This window comes from Perca fluviatilis, chromosome 9 (genome assembly GCF_010015445.1).
Source record: "Perca fluviatilis chromosome 9, GENO_Pfluv_1.0, whole genome shotgun sequence".
Lineage (NCBI taxonomy): Eukaryota > Metazoa > Chordata > Actinopteri > Perciformes > Percidae > Perca > Perca fluviatilis.
In genome coordinates, this window is record NC_053120.1 from 4838114 (window position 1) to 4851137 (window position 13024).

Consider the following 13024-nt stretch of genomic DNA (forward strand, 5'->3'; position numbering starts at 1 on the left):
GAGCCACGGTAAAGTTAACGGTCCCAACCAGGACGCAGGTCTTATCAGCGGGTAACCTCCTTATGAGTACCGTATTTTCCGGACTATAAGTCGCACTTTTTTTCATAGTTTGGCTGGTCCTGCGACTTATATATCAAAATATATATAATTTAACATGTTTTTAAATGTTAATTCATACTGAAAACAAAGCTGCGAGAGGGCGCTCTAGGCTTGTGACAACTATATGCTGCTCCTAAAGACAACGGAGAAAGAAAAGAAAATCCTTTTCTGCAGATTATAAACTGCAGGTAGTAAAATATGCAGCCGAAAACGGTAATCGGGCAGCAGAAAGAAAGTTTGGAGTGAGGGAGAAACTTGTGAGGGACTGGAGAAAAGGTGACTCTTACTGCAATGAAGAAAACAAAGAAAGCTAATCGGCTAATCGCGGGCTGAAAGCAAGATGGCCAGAGGTGGAGGAAGGAGTCCACAGATGGGTGCTTGAACAACGTGCTGCCGAGAGGGGCTGGTCAACGGTGCAGCTACGTCTCCACGCCCTGCTAGTTGTTCTGTGTGCTATTGTTTAGCTGGATAAGTGTTAATGTGTTACGTTAACATACCGGACATCTTTTCAGCCTTTTGTTCTATGCGCTATTGTGTAGTTGAATAACTTGCCTTTCCAGATTAAATGTCTGTTCTTCATCTTGGATTTTGTGAAATACATTTCTAAATAAATGCGACTTATAGTCCAGTGCGACTTATATATGTTTTTTTCCTCTTCATGACGCATTTTTTGACTGATGCGACTTATAGTCCAGAAAATACGATAGCTGTGTAATAAGCGGGATAATGTCGAGCGAGACGGTTGTTAGGGTGCTGCAGGACTTTATTATTTGTGTTACTGAACTTGAGTTAGCGGAGGAAGGTACCGTTCTGTATGAGCTCCTCCAGGTTGTCGGGGTTGCGAGCCAGCTGGAGGATGAGCGTGGCTCCTCGGATCTTCTCCTGGATGTCCTCATACAGCAGCTCCACGTACTCGCTGATGCTGTTGATGCTCGCCTCCTCGTCCAGCTGAGGGGGGAATAAAACAGCTCAACCAAGGGGACGGATGGGAAATGTCCTCACAACTGTGTGTGTATAAACACAGTATCTCACAAAAGTAAGTACACCCCCCACATTTTAGTAAATATTTCATTATATGTTTTAATGGGACAACACTGAAGAAATGACACTTTGCTACAATGTAAAGTATTAAGTGTACAGCTTGTATAACAGTGTAAATGTGCTGTCCCCTCAAAAGAACTCAACACGCAGCCATTAATGTCTAAACCACTGGCAACAAAAGTCAGTCCACCCCTATGTTAGATTCCCATAGAGGCAGGCAGACTTTTATTTTGAAAGGCCAGTTATTTCATGGATCCAGATACTATGCATCCTGATAAAGTTCCCTTGGCCTTTGGAATTAAAATAGCCCCCCCACATCATCACATACCTTTCACCATACCTAGAGATAGGCATGGTTTTATCTCAGTTAGCCTCATAGCTGGTTTGATTTGCATTGAGAGATGATTTTATGGAAAGTACCCCAAGTTTAAAGTTTATTTATTAATTTTATTTTAAATTCTCTGATGTCAGCTTGTTAGATGTGAATATTGTTCTAGTCTCTTCTCTCCTCTGTGACAGGAAACTGAATATCTTTGAGTTGGGGACAAAACAAGACATTTGAGGACGTCATCTTGGGCTTTTTGGGAAACCCTGATCCACATATTTCTCCATTTTCTGACATTTTAAAAAGGCCAAACAACTCCTCCATTAATCCAGAAAATAATCCATAATGGAAATAACTGTTGTTAGTTGCAGCCCTGCTGGGCCCGTTCCTACCTCCACTCCAGCGTACGGTGTGAAGTCTCGAGGCGAGATGCGTTTCTTCTCTTGGTTGTCTGTGAAAGGTAACAAAAGGCTAATTACTTTGATCTTGAGGAATACTTTTAACCTTGAATATTACAGTGTTAGTGAAGCAGTCACGATGAACTCCTGAATACCATTTGAATGTTTGCGGTTTTGCAAATAGAAGAGCAGCTGCTCCACCTCGAGGAGTTTGGACGGGTGAATCAGCCGGCATTCCTCCACGACCTTCCGGGCCAGAGAGGACGTGTCCGTGTGGGCGTTCAGGCTTTTCAGGCGAATACTGAGGGACAAACATATATAGACGAGTGAAATCGCAGCCTTTGAGAGAAACACTGAGCACCTGCTTCTCAGACGTAAGGTATAAAATGAAATCGTCATACATAAATAGATATAATATATAATTTCCCTAGCTCTATAAAAGACTACGGTTCACATATTTGGCGGTTTGGTTTTCAATTTAAGAAAAAAAAAAGAAGCAGTTTGACATCATTTTGGAGCATTTTTATCACCATATCTGTGTCTAAAACGTTGGAAAGGTAAAGCAGATAATAAATAAATAACTCTCGAAAAAGCTTAAGAGGTCCACTGTGTAGTAATGTCTCCCATCTAGCGGTGAAATTGTATTTTGCATTCAAACCAATAGTGCTCTCTGGCGCCTCGCTTTTTCAAATGCGTCAAACTACGGTAGCCGTTATGTGTCACGTTGCCTTTTTAATTCCTTTTTCGCTTTTTTGGCGACGAGGATTCCTTCTCCTGTGGCTCGCCATAAGTCTGATCCTCCGTTATGAACTGAAGTGCAGTTGCAGGCTTTCAATTTGCACCGTGGCGGTGACGAGCGCCTCTCACTGCTCTCCTTCTCCGTTTCAGCTGGTTTCAGCTGGTTTCAGCTGGCTCTGAACGGAAACGCGTTGTGGATTAGCTAGACAGGTCGGCTAGTGCTTTATGTCCCTCTCAGCCATTAGAGTTTTTTAAAATGGCTGAACGACATGGAAGCCTCCGTGGACTTGCCCGTCCGATGTAAACACAGAGAAGAAATTCTTCGCTTACGAGGAGAAGTCAGATCATTGGCAGAGGTCATTTTTACACCAATGAGGCCATATTTATGAATGAAGACGTTGATTTTAGCTAATAAAATACTTCAAACACTACACAGTGGACCTTTAAAAAGGGGGCTGACTACAATAGTTAGATCTGACGAAAGTCTTTCGGTTATTTTGGTGCTCACATCGATTTCATGCGACGGCTCTATTATAATGGTCGGGAAATCCCTGTAATCTAGGATTTGGTTTGACAAAATATGTCTCAATGGTATTTTTTTTAGTCCTAAGCATAAACTGTATCTAAAGATGGACGACGCGTCTCCACTGCGTTATTATGGAACCCACGCAACTTTGAGGCAAGGCCCGCCCTTCAATAGCATTCACATAATACCATTGGCCAGGCGTCCATGCTTACGCGAGGTAACATAACCCCATTTGTTCAGGTCCTATCCCCTGACCAATCGGCTATCCTAACCTTAACCACTCTAGGTCAATGCCTAACCCCGCCCAATCGGGCTGCTTCGTAGGGCGGGACTTGCCTAGAAGTTACGTGGGATCCATAATAACGCATCTCCTCTTCCTCCCACTGTGCAAAAGTGAAGCCAAAATATGCCCGATACGCCATCTTTGCTGCCATCTTGTAATTTTGGAGTCAGAGTCTGCTACAGCTGCAAAGATTCATTGATTAGTTGTCGACTAGTCTCGCTTTGCCAGACCTTCCAGCACAGCGCTGTGGAAGAAGGTCTGGCTAGTCCACACAGCATTCTGGGATTGGAGAAAAACGGTTTATTGGTATTTCTTTAAACCAATCACAATCGTCTTGGGGCGGCGCTAAGCTCCGCATGGAGCCGCGGCAGAACAGCCTCTGGAAGGAACTTGTTTTGGTGGAACATGTGTACGTTCAAAAGTTGTTTAAAGACCCTGACACACCAACCCGACGCCCGACCGTACTGATCAGTAGGGTTGGGTATCGTTTGATTTTTTTCGATTCCGGTGCTAAATCGATACTTTTAAAACGGTGCCGGTGCCTAAACGAGTACTTTTCAATAAAGTAAAAAAAAAGAAGAAAAAAAACAAGGGTAGTAAACAACAGTCAGTGACTTGTTTATTGCTAAGGCCATGGTCAAAATTAAAGATTTAACAATAATGTAATAACTATAACAATAACTTATTTCACCAGTAAATTGCTGTTGAACCCCAGATGGGAAAAGGGCATTTTACAAATACTGTGAATGCACCACGAGGCTACCTGTTTTAAGTGAATGCACCGTCTGTGTTGTTTAATTCCGACAACGGCAGCTGCGAGTGAATGCACCGTCTGTGTTGTTTAATTCTGACAACGGCAGCTGCGAGTGAATGCACCGTCTGTGTTGTTTAATTCTGACAACGGCAGCTGCGAGTGAACGCACCGTCTGTGTTGTTACGCACTGTCTGAATACCATATAAACATACTGTATATCTATGAATTGCGACAGCGGCAGCTGCTGCTGCTGCAGAGCAGACTGTTACATCCCGCTGTTGAAGTCCTCCACAGTGAAATACAGTCACACTTTACACTGTTTAACGTTAGCTGTCAGCATTTTACCGGTGTTTAATCCAGCTGCTAGCTAAAGCTAGGCTAACGTTACATGCTGTCAGGTGTAGTGTAAAGTCAAGCACCGAAATGAGGCACCAAAACTTTCGTTCTTGTTCGGTCTCGTTACTACCGTTTACGTCGGCACCGGTTCCCTATTGGCACCGAGTTTCGGTACCCAACCCTACTGATCAGTCTCCCCGAGTTGGTCCAAAAAGTGCCTCAGAACACACCGAAGCGACGCCGACTTGAGCGAACGTTCTGCGCATGCGCGAGACGTAACACGTCTCCATAACGAGCAGGCGGCGCTAATCTGTATTGTCTGGCTTCTCCCCGACCATAATGGCGGCTCGTTCGGAACACAATATCGTATTTTACGAAAATAGTTCACCGAAACGTGTTTCTGAAAACATTTTAAGAGAGAAACAGGCTGAATCGGTCTTCATTTCAGATCGACAAAGGTCGGTTTGAAAGATTTTCATCAGATTTTGAGAGGCGTTCGAAATGCTCATCCTCGATACGCTCGTCACTTCCAGTAAGTGTTTTAACATAAGTGCCCTGATTTGCTAGTCAAGGGCTAGCAGCACACCAATCAGATTGGCCATTGAGTCCGACTGCCCACTGGCCGATTCAACATGTCCAATCGGCCCAAATTAAAGCCGACGGCTCCTCCCACGGACGACGGCACAGAACACACCGAACTGACTCGAGTCACCGACCTCGCCAGACTGTCCTGCGGCCGATAATCGGGTTGGTGTGTCAGAGCCTTTAGTCGTGCGAGAGAAGACTCCGATTGGACAGATAGTCTAGCTAGCTGTCTGGATTTACCCTGCAGAGATCTGAGGAGCAGTTAACCATAGTCCTCACAAATCCACCGGAGGGTAGAACGCCAACACAGAGACAGAGGAAGGGGACGGACATCGGTTTAAGACATGCGCACCGGAGCAATCCTGGAAGTGGAACGTCGTGGACTAGTTGTTGATTATTTTAATTAATCGCCAACTGTTTCAATAATTGATTAATCGGTTTGAGTAATTTTATGTCAGCTTTGTTAAATGTGAATATTGTTCTAGTGTCTTCTCTCCTCTGGGACAGTAAACTGAATATCTTTGAGTTGGGGACACAACAAGACATTTTGAGGACGTCATCTTGGGCTTTTTGGGAAACACTGATCCACATTTTTCACAATTCTTTTGACATTTTAGAGACTAAACAATTAAACCATTCATCCAGGAGGAAATAATCTGCATAATCGTTCGTTGCAGCCATACAGTTGGAAGACAGTCGGTTTCTTATCCTCACATTTTCTGACACTCCTTGCGTTCTCCGACCATGGGGTTCCCCAGCTCTCCCAGGACGGTGGCCTCCACCTCGTACTGAACCACCAGCGCTCGCTCAGTGGGGTGGACGTCTATACTGCAGCCCTTCACTCTCCTGGGGGTCAAAAACATCATATCCAACACTTTATTTCATTTCTTTCACCCATTTATTAATACACTAAATGCTCATTCTGGTTTCTTTCACTTTAATTTTGCCAATAAGATAAGGTACTCTCAAAAAAGACACAGCACTTCTTTATGAATTAATGGTTTAATTTCATGTCTGGCCTCCTCCTTTATAGGATGATTCAGACACATTGTTAATAAACACTTTCTTAGTGCTCACACAAAACAAAATAGTATATAGTTGAGTACTTTTGGTACTTTAAAGTAGATGTAAATTTGAAAGCAGGACTTCAACTAGTAACAGTATTTCTACACTGTCCTGTGGTATTAGCACATTTATCTGAATACTTCTTCCTAAATCGACGGTGGCGGGTGTTTTTTTTAACCCTTATATTGATTAATAATCGATTTTTCTTAACGTTAACACAGCCTCACGTTAGCCAGACGTACCGTTACACATTCAGTAACTACCGTTAGCTGCTTTAAACTGGTCGGACTGACACAAAATGACATTAACATGAACGTGTTTAGCAGAGTAGTCAGTTAGCGTTACTGTCGCTCCTTTAAATGGCGCGTCATGTGACCAATCAATCAATCAACAGCTGAGCACCAAGCTAACGCTAACGCTAACCGGTTTCTGTTCGCTGCTAACGGACACAGACCGTTACCTTTTCAGATACCGCGGGTCTCCTGCTTGCAGAGTGTCCATTTTAGATCAGAAAGAAAGAAAGACAACATGAAATGTGTCCTCCGTCTTCCCTAAACTGGAGCAGCTGACGCCGATGAAGACACGGGCGGATGTTATTGATTTCTGCAGCTGGTTGCCATGGATGTATTAGCTTGTTGCCAGGGCGGCGACTCAGGTCCCAGCATGCACTGCGGCTAAAGCGAGTTAGCGTTGCTACCCCCTGTCGGCACGGAGGACAAAGATGCTGAGATTAGATAGATAGATAGATAGATAGATAGATAGATAGATAGATAGATAGATAGATAGATAGATAGATAGATAGATAGATAGATAGATAGATAGATAGATGGATAGATGGATAGATGGATAAATAGATAGAAAGATATATAGATGGATAGATAGATGATAAATAGATAGATAGATGGATAGATGGATAAATAGATAGAAAGATATATAGATGGATAGATAGATGGATAAATAGATAGATAGATGGATAGATGGATAAATAGATAGATAGATAGATAGATAGATAGATAGATAGATAGATAGATAGATAGATAGATAGATAGATAGATAGATAGATAGTGTTCTTACTATGGGAAATATTTATTTTCATTTTCAGGTTTTCAGAAATTCAATTGTTACGAGTCATAATTCTAATACCAGATATCCCAAATAAAAACAGATATCCCCAATACATTTGTGGATATCTGCACTTGCATTGATTCTAGTTATAATTCATGAAGTCATAAAGTCTGAAATTGCATTTTGAAATTACATTGTGGATATCTGAAATCTTTTTGACTATAGTAAAAATTGAATTACAAACATCCGAAATATCCAGTCAATAGCCAATAAAGGTTAATGCTGTCACTTTGAATACTTTGCACGTATTTTCAGATATGTTAAAGGTCTCATGGCATGAAAATTTCACTTCATGAGGTTTTTTAACATTAATATGAGTTCCCCCAGCCTATGGTCCCCCAGTGGCTAGAAATGGTGATAGGTGTAAACCGAGCCCTGGGTATCCTGCTCTGCCTTTGAGAAAATGAAAGCTCAGATGGACCAATCAGGAATCTTCTCCTTATGAGGTCATAAGGAGCAAGGTTACCTCCCCTTTCTCTGCTTTGCCCACCCAGAGAATTTGGTCTACCCATGAGAGAGAGAGAGACATCATGGCTTTCAAACGAGCAAAGTTGCAGTTGGTCAAGGCCACCCCCCCCCCCCCCCCCCCCCCTTCTTTTAAAATTAAATTTTTATAAAAGTTGACTTCAGATACAGTATTAGGGGACCACTAAGGTCTATATAAAAAGAGACTACAGATACAGTATAAGGGATCAGTAAGGTCTATATATGAAAAGAGACTTCAGATACAGTATTAGGGGACCACTAAGGTCTATATAAAAGAGACTTCAGATACAGTATTAGGGGACCACTAAGGTCTATTGAAAGAGACTTCAGATTCACTTATTAGGGGACCACTAAGGTCTATATGAAAGAGACTTCAGATACAGTATTAGGGGACCACTAAGGTCTATATAAAAGAGACTTCAGATACAGCATTAGGGGACCACTAAGGCCTATATAAAAGAGACTTCAGATACAGTATTAGGGGACCACTAAGGTCTATATAAAAGAGACTTCAGATACAGCATTAGGGGACCACTAAGGTCTATATAAAAGCATCCAAAGAGCACCATGTCATGGGACCTTTAAATGCAGTTTTCTAGCAGAATCAAAGTTGTAGATATCTTGCATGTCTGACAGTAAGACTGTTATTGTGGGCATCTTTAATTAGCATTCTGACGAGTGAGGAAACAATTTTGACTATATAAGAAAATAAATGTTATCATGCATATCTCAAATGTAATTACAGATAGAAGTGTGGTTCTAAATGTCCAAACGGCTTGACTGCAGTTGTTCTTCAGCGTTAAAGTATGTGCCAATATGATGGATGGTTTGGTTGCAGGTTGGAGTAACAGAGGCCAACAGGGTGCGTCGGGGGTTAGATAACTCTGAACACGAACTGAAAGTAAGAGAGGAATCTGGAATTTAGGGGGTTTGTTCCACCGCTTGTTAGCGAACCTCAGACTGGTTTGAACTTTCTTTTGTCTATTTTTAATTTGTGCTTTCAGTCCATCAAGTGGAGTCCCTTCAACTTTATATTTCCCTGAATGTTCATCATGTAAAGCTTCACATCAACCACAGGGAATGTTTTCTAACTCTGTTATATCTATCTATGTCCACTTGTTCATGTTGAAACGTTTACTAAAAATGGAGGACTTTGCAAAAAAAAGGACTTCATTTTATCAACTATTCTAGTCCTAAAAGTTTTGTATCCTTAAAACAAGACACAGACTTTTTGCAGGTTTCACATTGTCAAATAAAAACAAAATGTGAAGACCTTTTTAGACCATTATGAATGAAATTCAAGACCTTTATCACAACATCAACCAAGCCCTAGATTCAGTTTTTTCAGTATGGCTAAAGAATAAAATCAGTTTTTTGTCTGCAGTACAATCAGAAAGAGACTCGCACCAATAACACGAAAGCTGATTGGCTGCAAAATAAATTGCATGTTGGTCTATATTACTGTATTACTGCATGTCACTTTTTTTACATCTTTGTTGCCATTTCGTCATTTTTTGTCAGTTTTTTCCCACTTTTTTATGGCATTCTCAGAGATTTTTGTCACTAAAAAAAAAAGAAATTCTCACTTTTTGACATTTTTGTCACATTTTCTGACATTTTTGTCGACATAAAGCCCTACAAAAGTCAGCAAAAAAGTTAATTAGCCATTATAAAATTAAGAAAATCAATCAAAACAAACAGCAACTTCTTTCACAGCCTGAATATGAAAACTCTCGGTCTGCTTCTGGGGGGAATTTCTTAGTCTCAAAGTCGGTAAATCTGCCAAAATGTTGCTTTGAGTGTCGTGTAATTACAGTTTATAACACTGTTCTGTGTTTTTGGTTTGGCACACAACTAGGCGGGCCAGAATCTATTGAGAACCCAAATAGATATGCTGGCCGGATCTAAATCTGTGAGGGGCCGGATTCGGCCCGCGGGCCTCGAGTTTGACACATGTGCCCTAAAGGGACTTGGGGATTTTCTTTTTTTCTTGTGTGCACCAGAAAGATTCTTGTGTGCATAAGAAGAAATAATAATTCCCCATGTCCCTCCAGAGACTCCATATTTTTAACTGGAAGTTGCACAAAAAATCCACTATAAAATTCCTAATTTTGTCAACTTTTCAACCATTCATAATCAAAACTGGTCAGTGCAACCCACCCCAAAAACCTATAATTTCCTTTACATAAATAAAGACATTTGCACCATAACTGGATGCAGAAAAAGTACAAATTGTTGCAGAATAATTCCCCATGAATGCAGAAAATGAAGTGCTTGTTATGCTCAAAATTTCAATTTTGCTCAAAAGTGGAGATCTCAACGTCTCAATGTTGAACCTAAAGTTTCACCCTTGCTTAAAACAAGTCAAAAATGTGCTTCCAGTACGCCATCAAATCAATTCAATAATTTAGTAGAAATGAGTATCAGTGTCATTTCAACAGAAATAACATTCACAAAACGACATTTATTGGTTCTTCGCTTGCAGATTTCCTTTACTTGTAATAAAATAAGACTTTTGAGACTTCATAATAAGACAAAGTATTGTTTTTGAGGGAAGCTTTGTTCATGGGACTTTTTGAAAACGTCATAAACCTGATCTATACTGAACAAAATCACAGGTGTGGCACATCAAGATGCTGATTAGACAGCAGGATTATTGCACACGTGTGCCTTAGGCTGGCCACAAGAAAAGGCCACTCTAAAATGTGCAGTTTTACTGTATTGCGGGGGGATCCGGGGGGGGGTGGGGGGTCCGAAAACCAGTCAGCATCTTGATATGCCACACCTGTGAGGGGGATGGATTATCTCAGCAAAGGAGAAGTGCTCACTAACCCAGATTTAGACAGATTTGTGAACAATATTTGAGAGAAATAGGCCTTTTGTGTACATAGAAAAAGTCTTAGATCTTTGAGTTCAGCTCATGAAAAGTGGGGGCAAAAACAAAAGTGTTGCTTTTATAATTTTGTTTAGTGGTACATAAACTCCAACAACCAATCGAGTTAACTAAAGTGACACGTGAGAACTAAACAAATGCCAAGTGGGCGTAATCAATACGGTAACACGGTAGATCTGCTCTCCACAAAGTAGTCGCTCATCTCAGCACCAGTGACAGCTGATGTCACTGCACTAAGTTTAGTCTGTGGCTCGTGATGGATATATATCAGAATATTATTTGTGTTCAGGGGTTCAAAAATATACGGTATTCCCTCGCTGGCGCTACAAGGACACGTTTGTTTTAGTTTGACAGTATGTTTGCAGTTTTAAAGATGCCCAACTGTCTTACTCAATGAAAACAGACACCTGCAGCCATTGTGATTCAATCACACCATCTGCAAAGCTGTCCATTTGTATGTTAAGTCAACAATGGGACCTACAAAGAGCCACTAAAACCACTGAACTCCTCTAACTCATCCTGAGGTCTGATTACAAGGTGTCAACCTAAAGAGGACAGTGATAGTGACACATATAGCCAGGGACACGCAGAAGTGTAGACACGACATGAATGAGGCTCTCAGACGAAGCTATATAACCTCCAAACGCATTCTGGCTGAAACTATAGCCCTACAAATTGGAAGAAAGCAAAAACAACAAACGTTAGTTACCCTTAGTTCATTGTTACTGAGATACTTAAAGTCCCCCTCCACTCAAAAATGTGTTTTTCTTCTGTTTATGTCCCCTAGAATGCCTGATCTTGACTATACTGACCTGTATCTGTGCAAAGTTTGTCACTAGAGAGGTGTTGTCACATTCCTCTCCTGAAGGACGGGATGTCGGTGCTCTTCCCTGAAATCTGAGATTCAAACGCACCCCGAGCAACTTGATTCGGTACATCACTAATCCGTAAACCAATCGCTGAGGGCGCAAGAGAAACCCGAAGCCTCCAGCGCAGAGTGGACCAGTCGGTCCAGGGAGAAAACACGCTGTCTTCGTAGCTGTCAGCCACAGCTCCAAGCTAACAAGCTAACAAATAAAAGGTGCACACACTTGCCATTCTGATATGTCTGCTAGTCACCGACTGTAGTGCTTTTTAATTAAAGGATTTTTTTTTCTGCAGCGTAAGGTCTGGGTAGTCCACACAAACATGGTTTATTGGTATTTCTTTAAAGTCATTTTCAGGTTCATAATTGTAATTTGAGATTGTATCAGAATAGGTTTACATGGTTTAATTTTCAAAAAACTCATGCATTGCTGCAGCTCCTCTTTTCACCCTGTGTTCAGGTCTCTGTGTTAGCTACAGAGTGAGACCTCTCGCTGCTGTAACATCCTTGTTGGCAGTCTGTTTCTCTAACTTCGGGCAGTACTAGGCAGGATTAGCTGGGAGACTTCTTCTAAACGAGGGCGCACTTCCAACTTTGCGTGGAATACCTGCAGGACAGGGACATGGAAGTAGTTCTATACAATTTATTTTGTAGATTATGGTGAATTTGTGTGTGTTGTAGCAGTGTTTTGCCATTGAGAACAAGCTAGCATGCTAGCGCTACCATGCTAATGGTTAGCCCTCTATGCACCTCGTTTCGGCTCCTGACGTAGAAAGCCGTGCCGATTTTGACCAGCTCACCAGGAGACTGAAGGCAGGACACATTCAGAAACCGTATCTCACTCAGAACAGCATGGATGTTTTTTGTTCAAAGTTTGTATGCGACTGGAAGCACCAGAGACACAAAATAACACCCCAAATCCCAGAAAAAGTAATTTTTTTTCACTTTAAACCAATCACAATCGTCTTTGGCGGCGCTATGCGCCGGACAGAGCCACGGTGTCTCTGTAAAACAGCCTCTGGAAGGAACTTGTTCTGGTGGAACATGTGTACGTTCAAAAGTAGTTTTAGTCGTGCAACAGAAAACTCAAGATTGGACAGATAGTCTAGCTAGCTGTCTGGATTTACCCTGCAGAGATCTGAGGAGCAGTTAACCAGAGTCCTCAGAAATCAGCCGGAGGTTAGAACGCCAACACAGAGACAGACATCCGGCGGAATTTACGGCGGCAACGCAACAGTCTCGGAAATTAAAGTCGGCGATATAGACTACCACAGACATAATGACACATTTCACCAATGTTTTGTATTTTAACCACGCACGCACCAGACACACGCACACATTCAATCCCCACAAAATCAGCGTTCTTCTAACGATTTTCGGTGTGGTAAACAACAGCATCAGAAACAAACATGGATGCCGTTGTCAGATGGTTTCACTTGTGTGTGCTATGTTTTAAAAGCTTTCTCTCGTAATTTCTATTCGTGCTGGTGGCAGCCGTGTTTCTG

At 41.7% G+C, this 13024-nt stretch overlaps 1 protein-coding gene across 1 annotated transcript in view; it reads right to left on the minus strand.

The window, feature by feature from the left end:
- The window catches only part of kifap3a (kinesin-associated protein 3a), a 57458-nt gene extending 50653 nt beyond the window's left edge, over positions 1 to 6805 (minus strand). Inside the window, 5 exon segments of the mRNA XM_039812522.1 lie at positions 906 to 1047; positions 1858 to 1916; positions 2019 to 2164; positions 5800 to 5931; positions 6611 to 6805. Of these exon segments, the coding sequence (XP_039668456.1) occupies positions 906 to 1047; positions 1858 to 1916; positions 2019 to 2164; positions 5800 to 5931; positions 6611 to 6651 (520 nt within the window). The 5' untranslated portion in view covers positions 6652 to 6805.
- Positions 6806 to 13024: the final 6219 nt, after the last annotated feature.